The following is a 20,538-nucleotide window of genomic DNA, read 5'->3' as shown; positions in this document are numbered from 1 at the left end:
ATGGACTTACAGTATACAGTCCCCTCCAAACGTATTGGAACAGCAAGACCAATTCCTTTGTTTTTGCGATACACTGAATACATTTGGGGTTGAGATAAAAAGATGAACATGAGACAAAAGTTCAGAATTTCAGCTTTTATTTCCTGGTATTTACACCTAGATGTGTTAAACTATTTAGAACATAGCACCTTTGGTATCAGACCACCCAATTTTTAGGTGAGCAAAAGTATTGGAACAGAGAGTATTTAAGTAAATGAAAGCAAATAACTCTTAATATTTGGTAGCATATCTCTTGCTTGCAATAACTGCATCAAGCCTGCGACCCATTGACATCACCAAACTGTTGCATTCTTCTTTTGTGATGCTTTTCCAGGCTTTTACTGCAGCCTCTTTCAGTTTTTGTTTGTTTTGGGGGGTTTTTCCCTTCAATCTCCTCTTCAGGAGGTGAAATGCATGCTTAATTGGGTTAAGGTCTGGTGATTGACTTGGCCAGTCTAAAACCTTCCACTTTTTCTCCCTAATGAAATCCTTTGTTGTGTTGGCAGTGTGTTTTGGGTCATTGTCTTGCTGCATGATGAAGTTCCTCCCAATTAGTTTGGACGCATTTCTCCGTAAGTTGGCAGACAGAATGTTTTTGTAGACTTCTGAATTCATCCTGCTACCATCATGAGTTACATCATCAATAAAGATTAGTGAGCCCACTCCAGAAGCAGCCATGCAAGCCCAAGCCATGACACTTCCTCCACCGTGCTTCACAGATGAGCTTATATGTTTTGGATCATGAGCAGATCCCTTCTTTCTCCACACTTTGGCCTTTCCATCACTTTGGTAGAGGTTAATCTTGGTCTCATCAGTCCATAAAACTTTGTTCCAGAACTTTTGTGGCTCATCTCTGTACTTCTTTGCAAATTGTAGTCTCGTCTTCCGATTCTTACTACTGATGGGTGGTTTGCATCTTGTGGTATAGCCTCTATATTGCTGCTCTCTAAGTCTTCTTCGAACAGTTGATTGAGATACCTTCACCCCTGTCCTGTGGAGATTGTTTGTGATGTCACTGACTGATGTTTTGAGGTTTTGCTTCACAGCTTTCACAATGTTTCTGTCATCAACTGCTGTTGTTTTCCTTGGTCGACCTGTTCGATATCTGTTGCTCGGTAGCTATCCCCAATGTTTGTGCAATGGCTCTGATCGATTTCCCCTCTTTCCTAAGCTTGCTTTTCTCCCAAAGACAGCTCTCTGGTCTTCATGTTAGTTTATCTTTTATAACACAAATGCAGTTTTCACAGGCAAAAACCAAGGCTAAAACCAAGAGTAGACATTCAGAACTATTTATTGTTTAACCAATCAATCTAACAGGACAAATCTGGGCAACAAGAAACACCTGTCAGTCACATGTTCCAATACTTTTGCTCACCTAAAAATTGGGTTGTCTGATACAAAAGGTGATATGTTCTAAGTTGTTTAACAAATCTAGATAAAAATACCAGGAAATAAAAGCTGAAATTCGGATCTGCCATCTCATGTACATCTTTTGACCTCAAACTCAATTGTCTTCAGTGTATAGCAAAAACAAAGGAATTGACCTTGCTGTTCCAATACTTTTGGAGGGGACTGTATGTCCATCGTACAGAATATTCTGCACAGCTCGTTGCCCAGACTCATTTCTTGTACCGGCAGGGTTTCACATCGCTGAGCTCCCAAAGTGCCGTATGTCATAAGGCTTTTAACTACGCTGTCCTCTCTAGCTCTTCCTCACTTCCCACAGTACTCCAAAGCTCTCTTCCCTCCTCCTCCGTCTCTCCAATTCATGCTCAACTTGGCTGCAAAGCCTCAGAATCTTCCATCTTGCTGTGTTCAGCACTGTTACTGTTCATCCTCATGGCCTCATGCATCACTGTCCCCTGAGATCAAAATTTAAAGGCAGACTAACTTTCATTTGCCTGCTCTTCTCTGACTAAACCTCGACTTCTCTTCAACCGCTTCCCAGAGGCAAATTACTTGTCCAACAATATGAGACATTAATATAATTGGCATGAATAATAAAACAAACCTCATTAAACAATATTCCTCCCATGTCCTTTGCTTGAATTCTTATTATATTTCGGTTGGTTTAATTTCCCTTATTACTTTTAATTTGCATTGCTTTTCACCATATCCATAGCAGATTTTATTAGTCATTCTAAAGTGCTACTTCATTAATTATTAAAATTGTTACTTCAATTGCTTGCATTTCGTTGTATTTCAGCACTTTAACATGCTGCATTGTGTATATATTTTCATAAAACTGGTTGGTGTAATTAAGTTTAAGGCCTTTCATAAATGTATGTACATAAAACATCATGTCAGTACAGACTAAACTTAGCATACGTATAATTTATGAATGAAACTATTCGAAAATAAATGTATGTACATAACATCATGTCAGTACAGACTAAACTTAGCATCATAAATTATATGTAACTGTGAATGTAATGTAATATGAAACTATGCGAAAATGTTAACGCAACAGCAAAATTTCCAAACAATTTTCAAAGGTTTTTTAAAATTGAGTGATGTTGGCTTGGCTAGGCATTAGTGCCAAGGCATTGGCTTGAGAACACTTGATGAAAAACTTAATTTAAAAAAGTCTATAAATCAAAATTGCTTTTCAACACCCCAATTCAAAGTAAAGTTGAGTGCAGTACTATAACATTTCCAAATGTCATATCTTTTGCAGCTACAAGTAGCATTTGTAATTTGGAGAGTGAGAAACGATTAGACGAACAATCGCGTGTGCCTGTTGCAATGATCAGAAGTCATATACAAAAATCTGTACTGTGAACAGATTTGTGAATTGCGGCTTGGTACAGGATGTGTGTACCTCTCTGTGTTTGAGAGTGTGTGTTACACTGTGTGCGTTGACTCAGTATCTCTCTATATATAGCCCCAGCGTCTGCCAAGATGGAACTGACTCACTCCTCTCACCTAAAAACACACCAACCCAGAAAGCAATGTAAAAAAGAAAACTGTGGAAGCTAACGGACGACGCATGGGAATAGTGAATGCTAATCTCACTCTCTTGTGCACGTCTGCGAAACACGCCGCGGCGTTCAGCCTGACGGGGCCACCTGTACATTAGCCTGCACTAACTCGGCAGCGCAGAGTTTAAGAACAGAAAAGTCCCAGAGCGCCGTTGGGCGTCTCAGACGGCCCATCTGCGCTGGTCTCTCAGGTCCCCGCCGCTCGCGCAAGCAGACGGAGGCCAGCGGGACGAGCCGGGGACGGACGCGTGCGCGCTGGCGCGGACGGCCCCGGCGCGCCGACTCCTCCAAACGGCACAATTAGGCAGCGCCGGCGCGGCGGGGAGCAGCCGCGCGCCGCGCGTTTGAAGTCTTTTCATCTCCCGCTGACGCGGAGCGTCCCTCTCCTCTTTCCCTTCTGCCGCGCTTATCTCTCCCTCCTTCCTCCCCTTCTCCGTTTCAATCCGTCTCTCCTCTCTCTGCTCTCCTCCTCTCTCTTTCTTTCCCTCTCTCAAGCCAGTCCCGCTGCTTGAGGCGCTTTCTCGCTGGCTCGCTCTCTCTCTCCCCCACCCCTCCCTCTCTCCATCTCCCTCCCTCCCTCCCTCCCTCCCTCGCTCACTCGCTCGCTCTCCCTCTCTGCCTCAGTCAGTGTAGCGGACACACATTGCACAGTCACACTCTCTCGCTCTCTGCACCAAAAGCCACAAATCACACACTCACTTCTCACAGGAAAGAAGAGGATGAGAGGCTGAGGTAAAAAGAGAGAGTGCAACAGAAACAGATGATTGGAGGTAAAAAAAGCAACCTTTTGGAAAGGACAGGAGTATTACAAGAGCAACTGTTTTCTCTACAAAAGATCTGCGAGGCTACACGAATGTCTTTTCCTCCTGTCATCCGTCTTAGTACCTGTGTGCTGGATTAAAATGACTTAAGCTACTAAGAGCAGAATCTGCTGGAGAGAGCAGGACAGTCGAAATCAAACTGGTCTCTCCTCTGGAGGAACACAGAGCGGTTCTGCTGGTCAGAGAGACGGGGAGTGCGTGCGAGAGGGAGAAGGAAGCATCTTTTTGAGGGAAACAGTGCCGGTCTCACAGGAGAAGATGATGACACACAGGCTGCCCAAGCAACAAAACTAGGTTTGTGAGTGTCTGTTTGTCTCTATGCTCTGTATGCTGTGAAGGACAGAGTTGAGGGTGGGGATGGATGTATGTGTGTGTGTGTGGGGAAGGGGGGGGGGGGGGGTTTGAATGTATAGGACTAAATTCAGTGAAGGCGGGGGAAGGATAAGAAAAACATTCTGTTTTCAGTTAGAGGGAAGGAGAGTGAAAGAGGGAAGCAGAAAAATAAATGTTCCACAGACGTGTGCCTGTCCATCCGCAGACAGATGACAAGCCAGACACGTTTTTAAACCCCTCCAAATCTACTGACTACAAGAGATTTAAAAGGCGTGTAATTGGATTGTTTGCTTTGAGGTGGGGGTTTAAGGGGAGATTCAATTAAAATGTGACTGACAGGCTCAAAGTTCTGCAAGCATTTCAGGCGTTATACAGTGACTGACTACTGCTAAATGGGACTGGTGTGTCCTTATGTATACTGCTGATAGAATCAAATAATGCACCTTCCCATTGTCTGCGCACTGCAAGGTGTTAAGTTGGAGACTGAGGAGATTATAGCCAGTGACGGACAGGTGGAGAGACAGACACGCTGAAGATCAGATAGACAGATGGATGGTGACTCCTAGGGAGGGCAGAAAGAAACAGAGGAAGAGGGAGGGCACGACTAAGGGGGGAATGATGCGCTGATAATGGAGGAGAAAAAAATAACTGACGCTTCTGATTTCTCGAGAGGACTCCTCTTTCTAGAGTTACTCTGATGTGACTCTTCAGAATTCCTGAGGACCTGTCTGTTTTTTTTTTCCCAGTTTGCCGGAGGCCCACCCTCTCCCTCCTAGCATCCCCCCCCGCCCCCGCCCCCCCATCACCATCTCCATCAGCCTCCCGTCCCTATCCATGCCTCCGACGCTGGCGAGCCCGATCCGGCTGTTTCCGCGGCGACGCTGTCACCCCTGCTCTTCCTGGGATCGTTGTCCAGGCGCCCTCCTCGGCTCCTCAGGAAGGGGAGGGGGTGAATGAGAAGCCAGGCAGATGAGACAGAGTTTGGGGATTGGCTGGGCGATGGAGAGGACCGGCAGCAGATCGTACTCTTTGATCTCCAGAACGTAAGTGGGCAGAACAAAAGGGATGAACAGGGGCGAGGGACCAGCGTCGGCCGTCGGAGCGAAGCGGAGCGCGTGAAAGAAGGAGCGCGGCGAATCCGGGGCACATGAACGGAGCTGGAAGGGAGGGAGACGAGAAGAGGACAGAAAAGATGCGGAAAATATCGCGCCTGAGAGGGGAGTGCCACGCGGCGGGATTCGACGCCCGCTCCCCAGCACCGTGACTGTGACAGAGGGCACGCCGTGTTCACGTGAACGTCTCCACAGTTAGGGCAGGCGAAGAGCGACCGGTCCTTGCTGCTTAAATGTGAAAAAAGCCCAGCTTAAAGCACAACTTTCCATCGCAGTTTTCCATTGGCAAACTGTTTTTAAAAAGGGAAAAAATCTTTCGCCCTGCAGAAAAAAAAAAGACACTTATAAAATCCTCAACGTCACCCCAGCCAAAATAGCAGGTTTTCATGTTTCTGTGAAACTGGAATCTTCAATGATTTGGGGTGGATCTAAACATGCACCCCTTTCCCCTGACTGAAATGCAGAGCTGATTCCAACCCTGGCCTCACACAGACACTGAAGGTACAGTATATTAGCTGCTTGTTATTTTTATGTATTATTTGTGTGTGTACACACATTAGCACACACACACACACACATCAACACATGCACACCCAAACACACACGCACACACATACACATTAATGCACACACACACACATGTACATGAAAACATGCGCGCACACAAACAAAACCCCACACACACACACGCACACACACACACACACACACACACCTGGCCCCGCATCTGTGGGCTGTGTCAAATGCTCAGGCCGCAGAGACATGGTGAGCGCATGTACCGCGATCGTCCGGCTGCAGTCGAACATCACCTCCGCCCACGCACGCACAGACGCGCGCTATCAATAGCACCCACTCCCCGTTACACATGCAGCCGCGTGTGCGCAAACGGGCCGAGGAAGAGGAGGAGCCACGTCGACGCAGGCGCGCGCTCGGGCACACGCAGACGGGCGAACGCACGCCGATCGTAAACGCTAACGAATCCGCTGGTACGACTCGAATTTGAGCGGCGGCGCGCGCGTGCATTATTATTTATGGGCCGCGTTTGTATCCCCCCCCCCTCCCGGGGGTACTTTCTATTTCGATCTCGTCTCCCGACCCCCTGGGTCTCGCACGAACGCGTTCGCGTACGAACCCGGGCCTGCTGAGCGCGTCGCGCGGTGGAGCGCTTACGTAAGAGCCACACAAACAGAACAAGGTGAGCGGGGAGCAATGCAATCAGAGAGCACTTACAGCCCCCCCCCCCGTGATTCTGATTTGAGCGTCACATCAAAGCACATGGGCGGACAGGAAAGGGAAGGAACACACACACTCACGCACATACACACGCACGCACATGCACACGCACACGCACACACACAGACACCTTGACATATTGCAACCCTCGAGAAAAAGAAAAAAAAAAAGGAAAAAAAGCCAGTGATAAGCAGTCACAAAGGTATCGGAGCAGCGCATCGGATCAGCCCTAATTCGACACAGCGCCGTTTCCCTTTATTTTCGGTGGGTCATGTCGGAAGCGTCTCGAAGCGTAGCGCGTGATGGAAGGAGCCGGCGCAGATATCGCGCCGCACACCGTCGCCTCGCCCAAGCGCCCCCCCCCTTCCCCTTCCCCTCCCCCCTCTCCCCGTACAGCTAGTTTCAGGCAGTATGTAAATGTAATGATAAGCTAATTATGTGTTATCAGGGTGCTATTGAAGAACAGAGAGCCGTAGTGCAGGAGAACAAACTGTGCAGGAACGTCACACACCACAGCTTCAGAGAGCAGGCAGGGAGCCCGCTGCCGCCGCTAATGACCGAACATATTTAATTTGTTTGCCTTACTTCTTTCCTGAAACTCCCTTTAATTATTACAGGGATTATCTATCTATCTATCTATCTATCTCTCTCTCTCTATCTATGTATCTGCAGATAGATGGATAACATGTTAAATGTCATCCATCTGTCTGCAGTGTCGTGTGTACGCGTGTGTGTGATTGAGCGTGAACATGACTGAGTGTGTGTGTGTGGTTCAGCCCACATGTCATCTTCTCAAAACGAGGGAAGTGCACCAGGTTCCCCGACCTGATTGGTCAACTGATTGAAGAATGAATGCTCACGGCAGGGACAGCCCGCGCACACTTATCACGCAATCGACTAAATCGGCTGTGTCAGTCTATCGATCACCGGCCCAAGATTAAGTGTTTGATTCTACAAACTCTTAAAAGGATGTGGTTGATAAATGCACATTTAACCGAGCTCATTAATCAAGCGCCACCCACCGGCCAGCCCCGCCTTCAGACAGGGAGAGGAGTAATGCGCCTGTATTAACACGTCCACACTAATGCCTTATTTACACTGGCCGAGAGCGATGAGGAGAGTGGCAACGTAAACCGCGCGGGGGTTTGGGGTGGGTGGAGCCACGGTGGAGGCCGGACGTCGTGTGCCACCAAACGATTGGCCCACGGTGCTCCCTGACCCGCCGCTCATTTTTCTGCGAAAACCTGCCCAGGACCTCGGCTGCCCGGGGATACCTCTCTTCGGCTTTCCTTCGATGAAATGAAAGCACACTTTGTTCTTCTGTTTCCTGCTCCACGCAAGTGTAAAAAAAACCAGTAACAGAAACCATGTTACAAAGCAACATGGCAGCAGACTGACATTACAAGGCCTGGAAGACCGTTTTGCCTTATTACGCATCCCTACTCTCCCCGGTATGGGACAGAGGAGAAGTGGAGAGGAGGGAAGAAGAAGAAGAACACAGAGAGACAGATGGGGAGAAGAGAGCAGGGAAGGGAAGGGAAGAGAGGAGAGGGGAAAGGAAGAGAGACTGGGGTGAAAAAGAGGGGTGGGAGAAAGGAGGAAGACAGGCAGCAAAAAGGGACAGGTGTGAAAGAACGGGAGTACTCGGGTCAACGAAAAGAGGTTAAGACACACTGTGTATTGGTGTCAAAGCAGAAGGAAGCGGCTCTAAAACACTGTGGTAATAGGCCTGCAGGCCATGGTGAGACACTGCGTGAGACGAGAGAGAGAGAGAGAGAGAGAGAGAGAGAGAGGAGACTGTATTAGTGCAGGGTCAGGTCAGGGTCAGGGCTGGGATGCAGTTTTATTAATAGCGGTGGTCTTGGTTTGAAACTGGTTGCGCACCTCAGGGAAAAGTGTGTAAAGTCTGCTCAAAGCCCACACCCATTACTCTGCTCAGATCTTCTAACTCCTCCCATATCCCTTGGCATCCTGTTTCCCTTGCCGCTTCTCCTCATCCCTTTCTTCAGATCGTTTGGCTCTGCACATCCTTCTCTCATATATCGTTTCCTCTATCTGTCTCTCATTTAATCACAGACATAATGACCCCCTTCTGTGACAGACAGAGAGAGAGAGAGAGAGAGAGAGAGAGAGAGACTGCAGCCACCACAGCTCTATTCCAGCAGCATTTATGCACCCATATCTTTGGAAATATCACTGCACTTTTCTCTCTCACCATGTCCTCTCTGTGCCTTTCTGTGATATCACACTCCTGTCATTAGGTGTCTGTCTTATCCCACTAATTGGGGGGCTCATATCTATCAGAGAGAGACAGGGAGAGAGAGGTACAGACTTTATTGATAGACAGTCTAGATAGCAGATAGAGGGAGAGAGGTACAAGATAGATGGGTGAGTAAGTGTATGTGTGTGGGCGAGCATGTGTGTGTGTGTGTAAGTTATCTTGGCACAACAGTGACAAAGAGAGGACAATTCTGCAGGAAATGTACCTGTAAACTCCCATGGTGCTCAAAACATGGACAGAGTGGCCTTGAAGAAAACGAAGAGAAAGAAATAGGAAAAAGAACAACGAAGAGAGGCTGCGTGCACATGTGTCTTTGTGCGAGTCCGTGTGTGTGTGTGTGTGTGTGTGTGTGTGCGTGTGCGCTTGTGTGCATGGATGTGTTTGCATATGGTTCTGTGTGGGCAGGAGCGAACTCACAAATAAAACGCCGTAAAACAGAAAACGTTCATGGGCAATTAACTCTTGCCATTTTCTCCGATGATATAAATACACAAAATTAATGCGCAGAAAAATATAGCCCATCATTACTTACCAATTGCTTTTATTGTCATTACTCAAAGTGCAAACATTTCTTGCCTCAAACATGTGCACTGAGGTGATTTAGCAAAATTAAATTGCCGTAAAATGTCACATTCTGTTCTTCCACTCGCCGGCATACACCAAGACACCATGGGAAATGTGACACGTTGGACTTAGCACTGAATGTTAGCCCCTTAACCCCATGGACTGCCTTAGCCACAAATTCAATATCTTTGGATTTGCTGGAAACGGCAAAGTATTCTGCAATATTCAGTACCAAGTACGAAGAGAAACTAAAAGAAATATCCATTAAATCTGTAAATACAAATGTAAGCACACACGACCCCACAAAGAAATCTGCACAAATAGAAAAACGCACACATTTCACAGCTGCATCCACTGCAGTGTTTACGACTGCGCACTCCACGCCCATACGCAAATACGCAAACTCATTTCAAATGGCACCGTATCAATATTCTGCATTAAAAGTTAAGTGCTGACCCATAAAGCAGTTACACGATGGCTACGATTCAAACATCACTCAAAACCATTCAAAGGCAAATCAATAGCCAATAGCAAAGTGAATCCGGTTGTAACTCAAACTATAGTGTAACCCCCCCCATATATCCAACGCACGCAGTAAGTCACCGATATGCTGATATGAAATGCACTCTAAGACGATGCTGTCAGTGCCAGTGCACTCCTAAATGGCTCACGCGGCGTTGTTTGTCATCTCGGTAACAGATGAACAGGAGGAAGTCAGCGGCATTTAGCTGTCGACAGCCAGGCCAGAGAATCTGCAGAGTGCAGAAATATGTCACCGTGGAAATGGACTGCCAACCATAGAAACGCATTAAAAAGTCAACGCAGGTTTCAGCCACATCTCAGAATATCTCTCTCTCTCTCTCTCTCTCACACACACGCACACACACACACCCACACCGAAGCGGCCACAGACAGTATAAACCACAAATGAAAACACAGCAGACTATCTGATCCCACTTGCGCAGAGGCAGTGAGGTGGACGCAGACACGCTTGCTTTCTCTTCAAAGACATTGAGCGCTCACGCAGGACGGGAGGTGGGAGGTGGAGGAGAATGGAAGGTGGAGGAGAACCGAGGAGGAGAGAGCAGAAGGGGAGAGGTAGGAGGTGGGGGGAATGAGAGACTGGAGGAGGAGGGGGGGGGGGTGGTGGAGATGTAAACCTACAGGAAGGACATGTTACTCCCCTCAATCGTTCGGATCGATGAAAGAGGGAAATGGATTCTCTCCCAGAACTGCACTCTCAGGTGGAATCCAGTTACCGAGAAGGGGGGACGACGTAGTTTGGATATATTACCTCTAACTGGACAATGTAACTGTTACATCACCCTGCGGTCGTCTCAAGGGTAGAGAAGAGAACGAGGGAACGAGGGTACGGTGGCTAAAGGGAAAGGACAGAGGGATGGGAGAGGAGAAGTGGAAGAGAAGGGAAAGAGAGAGGCCAGAACACAGGCATGGAAGTGGAGATAAGAAAGCTGGCAGAACCGAAAGGAAAGAAGAACAGGGATAGAAGGAGCTGGCAGAAGAAGAGCGAGACTAAGACATGAGTCAGACTTGTGATTAAGATCATTCACATCCCAGAGCTTTTCTGCCGTTCAGCTTTTTTCACCCTCATCTGCCGCTTTCTGGGCTGGGTTTCACTGCACAACATGGCCTTCTCTCCTTCGCTATCTCCCTCTCTCCCTCTCTCCCCACAACCCGCCACCTCCGTGCCCTCCACCTGCCTCTTTCTGGCTTCCAACTGCCCACCCCCCCCCCCCCCCTGACAGGACCCCCCACCAGTCCTCTCAGGTTCAATCTGTCCTCTCCTCCATCTCCATCTCTTTCTCTCCCCCTCACGTCTCTCCCTCTTCCTCTTTCTCTTTCTCCCTCTCTGCAGGAGTGTTTCAGAGAGAGGTTGCTTGCTGGTTCAGCGAGGCTTAATGTAATGCAATCCCTCTCTCGCCCCGCGCTCCCTGGAGTGCTCTAGTTTTACTCGCCCTCAAATGCAGGAACCCCACTGACCCCAGTGCGGTGGGCTGCAGCGCGCCATTGTGTGGCAAACTGCGCCGCACACGCGCTGCCAATCATATGCACACGTTTCATGCACTATAAAGCACAAAGTAGATGACGACGTGGCTGCACCGCTGTGCAGCCCGCTTTTCTATGGCATAGGCTGGTTTGTGACAGCCATGGCTTGACTGGACCTAGGGCATGAAGGCAATCACAAGGGCAAGCATGCATGTGTGCACCCGCGTGCACTCACACACACACACACACACACACACACTAAACTACATGATACACAGAGAGCATGTGACAAAATTACACATGACTTTGTGATAGAGGCATCGGTGCGGACCAATATGACATGCGTAAATCTGTCTATTGTTTTGTAGCCGTTGTGTCATATTTGAAAAATGTCGTTCTTTTAAAGGAGGGAATGAGGCAGGAAAGGCTAATCTCTTCTGCTGTTTTCTGTGTTTCTCTCCAGGTCTGTGGATAACCCCCTTCTACCATGCCACACACCCCACCCCAGCACCCCTCCCGGAAATTACACCCGTCCCTTACACAACAACAGAACCTCTCCAAAAAAACACAGCAGCAACACACCTCCGTGGCTCATACCCCTGCTCCACAATGTCCCAGCCCAGCCCTCCAGGAACCCTCCCCCAAACTGCCACTCCACCTCTGTGCCTATCCTACTGCGCGAGGCTCCACTAGGCCCCTCCCCCCCGTCCCCTGGCTGACCCTGGTGACCTGTGCCTGCCTGCTGCCCGCCCTGCTGGGGCGCGTCCCGGGCGCGAGCGCGGGCGAGACCTGGGGCATGGTGTCGGCCTGCCCTTTCCACTGTGTGTGCCGAAACCTGTCCGAATCGCTCAGCACCCTCTGCGCCGACAAGGGCCTCCTCTTCGTGCCGCCCAACGTGGACCGGCGCACCGTGGAGCTGCGGCTGGCCGACAACTTCATCCGCGAGGTGGGCGGCGACGACTTCGCCAACATGACGGGCCTGGTGGACCTGACGCTCTCCCGCAACACCATCCACGCCATCCGGCCGCTGGCCTTCTCCGACCTGGAGAGCCTTCGCTCGCTCCACCTGGACGGCAACCGGCTGACCACCGTGGGCCCCCGGGACCTGGCCGGGCTCCTCAACCTGCAGCACCTCATCGTCAACAACAACCAGCTGACCAACGTGTCGGCCGAGGCCTTCGACGACTTCCTGTTGACCCTGGAGGACCTGGACCTCTCTTACAACAACCTGCGCAAGGTCCCGTGGGAGGCCATCCAGAACATGGCCAGCCTCCACACGCTCAACCTGGACCACAACCTCATCGACCACATCATGGACGGCGCCTTCGGGGAGCTCTACAAGCTGGCCCGCCTGGACATGACCTCCAACCGGCTGCAGACGCTGCCGCCCGACCCGCTGTTCGCTCGCTCGCAGACGGGCGTGGTCAGCCCCACCCCCTACAACGCGGTGACCAGCCTGAACTTCGGCGGGAACCCGCTGCACTGCAACTGCGAGCTGCTGTGGCTGCGGCGGCTGGTGCGCAGCGACGACATGGAGACGTGCGCCACGCCCGCGCACCTGGCCGGCCGCTACTTCTGGTCCATCCCTGAGGAGGAGTTCACCTGCGAGCCGCCGCTCATCACCCGCCACACCCACAAGCTGTGGGTGCTGGAGGGCCAGCGGGCCACACTCAAGTGCCGCGCCATCGGCGACCCCGAGCCCGTCATCCACTGGGTGTCCCCGGACGACCGCATCATGGCCAACACCAGCCGGACGGCGTCCTACCGCAACGGGACGCTGGACCTTCTGGTGACGCGCGCCCGGGACGACGGCGCCTACACCTGCATCGCCATCAACGCGGCCGGGGAGGCCACCGCCCTGGTGGACCTCAAGATCATCCCTCTGCCGCACCGGGGCAACGGGACCGTCTCGCTCGTCAACAGCCGGGACCCGGGGTCCTCCGACATCACCACCGGGAAGACCGGGGGCAGCGGGACCGCAGGCGGGACCGGTGGGACGGGTGGGGGCGTGGCCCCGGCTCCGGCAGATGGGGACAGCGGGGCGGCAGAGGAAGCACAGGAAGAGCAGCAGGAGGAGGAGGAGGAGGAGGAAGAGGACGAGGAGAACGCAGGGGAGGGCAGGAGGGGAAGCGCAGAGCACAGGGTGGGGGTGCAGGGCGTGACGTCCACCTCAGCGCAGGTACGCTGGGACCTGGGCAGGGCTTCGGGGGCCTACCTGGTGTGGATGTACCAGATTCAATACAACTGCACTGCCGACGAGACACTGGTCTACAGGTGAGCACCCCCAAAGGCCACTTAGGCACACAACACAGTTATAGTGAAGTCACGCACTAATACACACTCAAGACAACTGCACAGGCAGCAGTCCACCAGCAGGAGGTGCTTACTCATCATACATACTACAGTACATGAAGCACTGGCAAAATAAAGACAAAGCAGTTAATTACAGACTTGAATATGGCAATTAGCAGTTCCATTCATGGTTCTTTACACACAAATAATGGTGGCGGTACTACTCAAGATTAATACGATTAACTAGTAAACAGAAGATGTTTAGGCCCATTTAGCTAACGGACGTGCATTTTCATAAACAGTTGACTCCACAAGCACAATCACTCTAAATCTGAGCCTTATAGTGTCTATTACACTAATTTTACTAATTATAAGTGACTATGACTGCAGTAGCAGGGGACTGGGTGTAGTCCAGCAAAAAAAAAAAAAAAGAGAGAGACAGATTCACAGTAGGGTTTAATACCGGGAAACGGGATCCCTGCCAAAACTATATTCAACGTTTCCCGAGAAATATAACAACGGGGAAATGGGAAAACATTTTCTCATTAGATTACACCAATGCCGTTATTTGTGCGGTTTAATTTCATAACATCTGCAACAGCTGTTTGACGTGCTTGTCACGATCCAGGCTACATCCGCGCAGACAGAGAGAGCGTTTTCAGACCGCAGACAATTCCATACAAAGATCAGAAATCGCTTGAATGCAGAGTCCATCGATGCACATTGAAAAGAAATGTGAGTAATCAAAAAAGTAATCTCAAATGTTTTATAGGCTATAGCCTATTTACTTCGCTACAATGCGAGACCTTCGCCAACGAATTCGAATTGCGAAACAAACTATATCAATATTATATTGTTTTGCTGAACCTACCACATCGTTTAACGTTAAAAGAAACGTTCTGTGATCTGAACTGTATAGGTATAGTATAATTATTTGTCTTAAGCTCGCACCACCACGTAACTATGCGTTAACCGAACATGGGTTCCGTCTCGGTTTTTACTAATGTTAAGCATCAAGTCAATGAGGCTGTTCTCGCACAGACAGATCCCAGACAATGAACCTTGGCTAGCGAAGTTCAAGCTGCATCCGAAGTTCATATTATGTGCATTCTAATATTAACATTATGTACATTTTAATATTAATAAGATAAATTGCGTTCTTTTTCCTTAATAATGACACCACATGTAAGGTTGGGAACCCATTGCTGTGTGCATATTTTCCATTGTTTTTCAGTCCTGCTCATTGAAATATGACCAACGGGTTTTTACTTGTATAGCTTATGCCTTAAAAACAAGCCCGGTTTCCTGGGATTCCCGGGGCAGCGTGTGTCTATTCCTGGGAGAAATAAATGTTTTATTTTCGTGAAAATGTTAATCCCTTATCGACAGCGAGAGAGAATTCAGGGCATGGAGGCCACTGCAAACTAGACGACCGCCGGAAAGGGAAGAAAAGAGAGAGAACAGAGAGAATCTGACGGACGACTCTGGGGGGAGAATAATGAAGTCCTTAAACGAGCTTAAACTGCACGGCCAATGAGGGTGTCACAACCTGTCCTGCTGACAGACCCGGAGAGGCAACAGGAGAGGAAGGGGGGAGAGACAGACAGAGGGAGATGAAGAGGGGAATGAAAAAGAGGCCCCCTTTTCCGCTTTTTAATTTATTTCTCTCCATCTTCAGTTTGCATAGTCACAGGAAGTAGAGGCTTTTGGGGACAAAAGAAAAACATTCCCTCCCAATAACAATCTAAATGGAGGGAGGGAGGGAGGGATGGAAGGAGAGAAAAAAGTGGAACTCAAGAGGGTGAAGAGATGAAAGATGAGAGAGATGAGACTAAAGAGGTTTCGGTGGATGAGAGGATTGAGGGGAAGAAACAGACGCACTGAAGAAAGCATGAAAGGGAGAGGCAAAAAAAAAAACTCCAGCCCCAGTTCATTTTGACTCCCAGAACTCACGTTGCCGTCTGCATGCATCTCTAATAATCGCTGTTTCTCTGTCGCCAACCTTGCGAAGCATTCCTGTCTCTCAGTAGCAGTCAGTCGGTCTCACACACACACGCACGCACAGTCACACGCACGCGCAGTCACACACTCGCGCAGTCACACACTCGCGCAGTCACACGCACGCGCAGTCACACACTCGCGCAGTCACACGCTCGCGCAGTCACACACTCGCATATTCTGAGCAATAGCAGAGGGAGAGTTGAAGGTTCTTTCTGGGAGCACACAAAGCGGAGGGATGCAGGGTTTTTAATTGGATGGCCTCTCAAAATACGAGTCTGAACAGCGAGTCTGAAATGCATGAATACATACACACACACACACACACACATGCATGCACATACGTTTATATATACTGCCTTATATTAATCTTGTATAGATTTCTTCCCTTCTTAAGAGCTTGTGCTGAAGCGACAACATTAATTGACACAGGAAAAATACATTAAATATATGAAAAATAATAATACGGGTAACCTTGCCTGCTGACTCATAATTTACAAGCAGTCACAGTTAATAGATTCCAACTCCAATGGCAGAATTACTCTGGCAGAGAGAGAGAGAGAGAGAGATGGGGAAGGAGCGAAACAGGAATAGAGAGAGGACGGGGCAGTGGATGTGGTGAGGGTTTGGGGTTAATGCCAGGACGAAAATAACTCAAGGCCTTAGAGTGAGAACCCGGCAATTATACTTCAATGCCAAATGTACTGTGAGCCATGAATCACGCTGAGTAGCCCAGTATGTTTTAATTTGCTTTTAAATATCTGCGTATGATCAGCGGCGGACCTGCGCACCACATTTATGGCGGGCACTGAATTTAGCTGCACTAAGAGCATTTCGGTGAAAGAAAAAAAAAAAACACATTTCTAGCGGTGGACACTCAGGTGCGGCAGGACAGTAATTAAGTTATTACTGGGCAAATAGCTGTGTGTGAATAGGAGATGGTTTTTCGGATGTGGAGCCATTGTGTTTGAAAGTCATCAGCACCTGTCTTCACATTCCCTCCACCTCTGCCCTCTCACCTCCACCTTCCCCCTCCCTCAAACGCCTCTACCCCCTTCTGCCTCCCTCTATTACTGGTTATTCCTTTAATCATTTTCTCCTTCATCCACATTTATCCGACTAATGCAGTTCCTTCAAAAGAGCAGCTCTACCCGCCCTTCCTTCTCCCCAAGCAATTAATTCATAATCATTAGTTATTAGGAGCTGCGTATTTTCTCTGAATTCCATTTCGCTTCTGTAGTTCGTAGGATTGCTTTTCCTCCCCCTCCCCTCCCCTTCCCCCCTCCCCCCTCCCCATCCCCTCCCCTCCCCTTCTCTCAGCACACCAACCACCTTTCTGTTCTTCCTCCCTGTCCCTCAGAATCCTGCCGTCCACCAGCAACAGCTTCCTGCTGAAGAACCTGGTGTCGGGCGTGGACTACAGCCTGTGCGTTCTGGCCATCTTTGACGACACCGTCACCTCGCTGGCCGCCACCAAGGTCCTGGGCTGCGCCCAGTTCAGCACCAAGGACGACTACCCAGAATGCCGCTCGCTGCACGCTCATTTCCTGGGCGGCACCCTGACCATCATGGTGGGCGGGGTGGTGGTGGTGACGCTGCTGGTGTTCACCGTCACCATGATGGTCCGCCATCGGGTCTGCAGCACCGCCGGTGATGGGTGTGACGACAACGACGAAGGTGGCCTCCCCGGCTCCTCTTCCTCAGCGCTGGCAAAGGGCACCAACGTGTACTCTCAGACCAACGGGAGCGGGGGCGTCATGATGGTGGTAGTGCCCAACGGGATTCTGCCCCAGCAGAGGGGGGGAGGGCGAGGGGGCGGTGGAGCACCTTCACGAGCCAAGCCCAAAACCCTCCCCAAGCCCAAAGTGAACCTGGATCTGTACAGAGCAGCGGGGGGGAGTGGTTCCGCCCTGACGGTGGCTGTTTCGGAAAAGCAGCTCCCCCCGTACACCCCTGAGACTGAGAGAATGGCCCTGTACTACACCCCTTCGGGTGTGTCCTCCACGTTGCCCCGTCAGGTAAAACTACGGCACGTCAGGGACAGGGACAGGGGCCTGGACCCCAGGACCCCCCCGCTGCGCGGGTACGGGGAGGAGGTAACAGAGTGGCGGTCCAGCGTGGGAGGGGGCGTGGTGGTCAAGCGGGGCGGAGGGGGCCGCTGGAACTCCTCCCACGCCTACCAGAGCCCGCCCCCCCACGGCCCCAACCCCAGGCACCTGCGAGCCAAGCGCAGTTCCTCCTTCGACATGGGCGAGATCGCCACGACCACCTGCTACAGCTACGCCAAGCGGCTGAGCGTGATCTGGACGCGGCGCAGCCAGTCGCTGCACGGCATGCTGGTCCAGTGCGCCTCCGCCACCAGCGCCTCCGCCGCCGGCAGCGACGACTGCCACGCGCAGCACGCCCGGAGGTACCTGCACGCCTACAACACCACCAACTCCAACTCCAACCCCAACCCCGCTACGCCGGCCAACACTGAGGAGCTGGAGGAAAGCGTGGTGTAGAAGGGGCAGATGAATGGAGGAGAGCGTAGAGGAATGAGCAGGGAGGGGAAGAGAAGAGAGGTGACGAAAAAGAGGACCTATCTGGGCGGGTAGAGCCCAGGATAAAGCGCATACTGTATGGATCTGTATGATGCCTTTTCAATGGTCTGCTGATGTGAGGTTAAAGGTGGAACACAGCCAGAATGAGCGAGAACACTGGAGGAAGAGAAGGAAGAAAAGCACAGGCTGAATGTGTAAACTTGAGAGACACACAAAGATAGAACTGGAATGATAAAAATAGATGGGAGACCATATAAATAAGTATTTCATGAATCCAGTGACCGCAGCAGATGCTTGGGGCAAAACAACCAGAGCTTAAACTACCACTATTGTGAACAACAGACACAAACAAAGATAAAGGAAGGACCTTCAGAAAAAAAGAAGAAAGGGATCAGTGCCGATGGGATTTGCCGTAGGGTAGATGTGCCAGCACATTTTGGAGGAAAACCACGGGGAATTAAATACCGGACCTGCTGAGTCATCACCGATCATTCAAAAGTCCATCAAATGAATCTACTGGCTAGGATATTGCACACGCGTGTGTGGGACTTCCAACTGCAGAGAAAGGCAGTGCAGGGAAGTCTAGCTCTAGCGTTGGCTAAAAGGGATGAGATTCCCAGCAAATTTGACAGCGGAAGAGTGGATGAACGGAGAGGATATGTTGGAAATGGAAGCCCGTGATCAGCGAGAGAGCCGCAGTGGGGAGAGGAGAACGTGAAGAAGGTGGGAGCGGATTGGAGGGGACGTGGGGACCGCTACAGCCAGCTTGTCTGGTGCAAAAAAGGAAACAGGAAGTAGGGACAGGAAAATGTGTTTTCGAGGGAGAGCCGGCTGACAGGAAACCTACGGTCAATCGCGACTGAAAGGAAATGACATGAGAATGGGAAACGTCTGCCCTGAGGGTGGGAATCGGAAAGAGTGATGGGAGGCGAAATCACTTCATGTGCGTTGGGGTGGAAAGAGTATTACAATGTGACCTTTGATGTAAGAGACGTGACGTCGGGAATGTGGACGTTGAGCGGATGATTCAGGGTGAGGGAGCGTTTAGGGAGAACGGGTTCGTTTTTAGACGCCTTTCTCCCACCCAGACCTGGTGGGTGCTCAAACTGAGTCATTACCCCCCAATGCAAGGGTAATCATTCCGTGATGTCACACCTGGATGCTACCACCATAGAGAGACACGACATTCACAAACAGGCACGAGAGAGCAGACTTTGGAGATACTTTACTTTAGGTTGTCCTGTGTAGCATACATGATACGACATCATGTCTACAACCATTCACAGATGTGTGTATAACTGCTGACAGGCATAGAGCGTCAAGTGTTCTATGGAAGATGTAATAAGCTGCTTTGAATGTTTATGTACAGGTTCAAAGCAGTGATGTTGTTTTAAGCACGTCTATTGAAAGTAAAGTACACCCTGAAGTAAAGTGCTATTTCGATTTCTTTCATGATATTTTATAATATATTATATGAAATAATGGGCACCAAAAATCCAAATTTCCCCCCAAAAATGAAAACACAAATAAATATATTCTTAATAAAGAAGAACAGAGGCGATGCACACTTGAAACATTACAGATGAAAAAAAACTTGATGAAAAATGAACTTTTGATGGATGACATAAAACATGGAACTGTAATATGTTGTTGCCATTAATATTTTTTTTAATGTTTTCAGAACTCACTAGATAATGAAGTGTGATTTGTTTAGATAATCTTCAATAAAGCAATTAATATGATTGTTATTACTATTATTGAGGAGAGATTGTGCACACAGTATAGGAAAAGCCAGACAAAGAGAGGCCAATAATATTAATAATCATCCTAATAATTACGTTTTGTTTTGATCTTATTTTGCCAAAGTAAATATTGTTACCTTGACTTGATATTCTAATGAATATGACAACATTCTAAAAATGATCAATTATCAAGGTGCATTCAGTGTAAAAGCATTAAAAGATAATGTACATACACGCAAGTGCCAGTGAATCTTTTCTTGTCATTCCTGCCATAACTGACCTTAGCCAAGGACAAATAACAAAGACTCTCTTTGCTTTTTTAAAGACTGCACAGTCAACCGCATACGACAAACCCACAAGTCTGAAGTCACATTGCATTGGACACAGCAACGTGTCAGCTGCCAACAGCTGAGACATTCATGTATTTATCATTCTGACCATGAATTAATTTTGTGTCGCGTCTGCAGGTACTGACATTAAGAGGATGGAAGGGAGTGTGACAGAGAAGGAGAGAGAGGGGCAGAGTCTGACAGAGCGCTGACAGACAGAGGGAGAGGAAGAGGAAAGCAGGAGAGACAGCAGGGGAGAGTAA

General features: G+C 49.5%; 2 protein-coding genes across 2 annotated transcripts in view; one reads left to right on the top strand and one right to left on the bottom strand.

The window, feature by feature from the left end:
• Positions 1–20,538, bottom strand: part of LOC135251959 (pyruvate carboxylase, mitochondrial-like) — a 133,168-nt gene that overhangs the window by 30,929 nt on the left and 81,701 nt on the right. The window lies entirely within an intron of this gene.
• On the top strand, positions 3,599–20,180 carry LOC135251550 (leucine-rich repeat and fibronectin type-III domain-containing protein 4-like). Its single transcript, XM_064329111.1, has 4 exons — positions 3,599–4,135; positions 4,921–5,787; positions 11,835–13,645; positions 17,022–20,180. Exons 3-4 carry the CDS (start codon positions 11,859–11,861, stop codon positions 18,163–18,165), a joined length of 2,931 nt encoding a protein of 976 aa, XP_064185181.1. The 5' UTR covers positions 3,599–4,135; positions 4,921–5,787; positions 11,835–11,858; the 3' UTR covers positions 18,166–20,180.

This window comes from Anguilla rostrata, chromosome 3, assembly GCF_018555375.3.
Source record: "Anguilla rostrata isolate EN2019 chromosome 3, ASM1855537v3, whole genome shotgun sequence".
Classification (NCBI taxonomy): domain Eukaryota; kingdom Metazoa; phylum Chordata; class Actinopteri; order Anguilliformes; family Anguillidae; genus Anguilla; species Anguilla rostrata.
Note: the sequence above shows the minus strand (reverse complement) of the source record. Positions and strands in the feature narration are given on the sequence as shown.

Coding starts and splice junctions, on each gene's coding strand:
- LOC135251550 (XM_064329111.1), top strand. CDS start 11,859: ATGCCACACACCCCACCCCAGCACCCCTCCCGGAAATTACACCCGTCC. Junction 13,646..17,021: donor GACGAGACACTGGTCTACAG/GTGAGCACCCCC, acceptor CCTGTCCCTCAG/AATCCTGCCGTCCACCAGCA.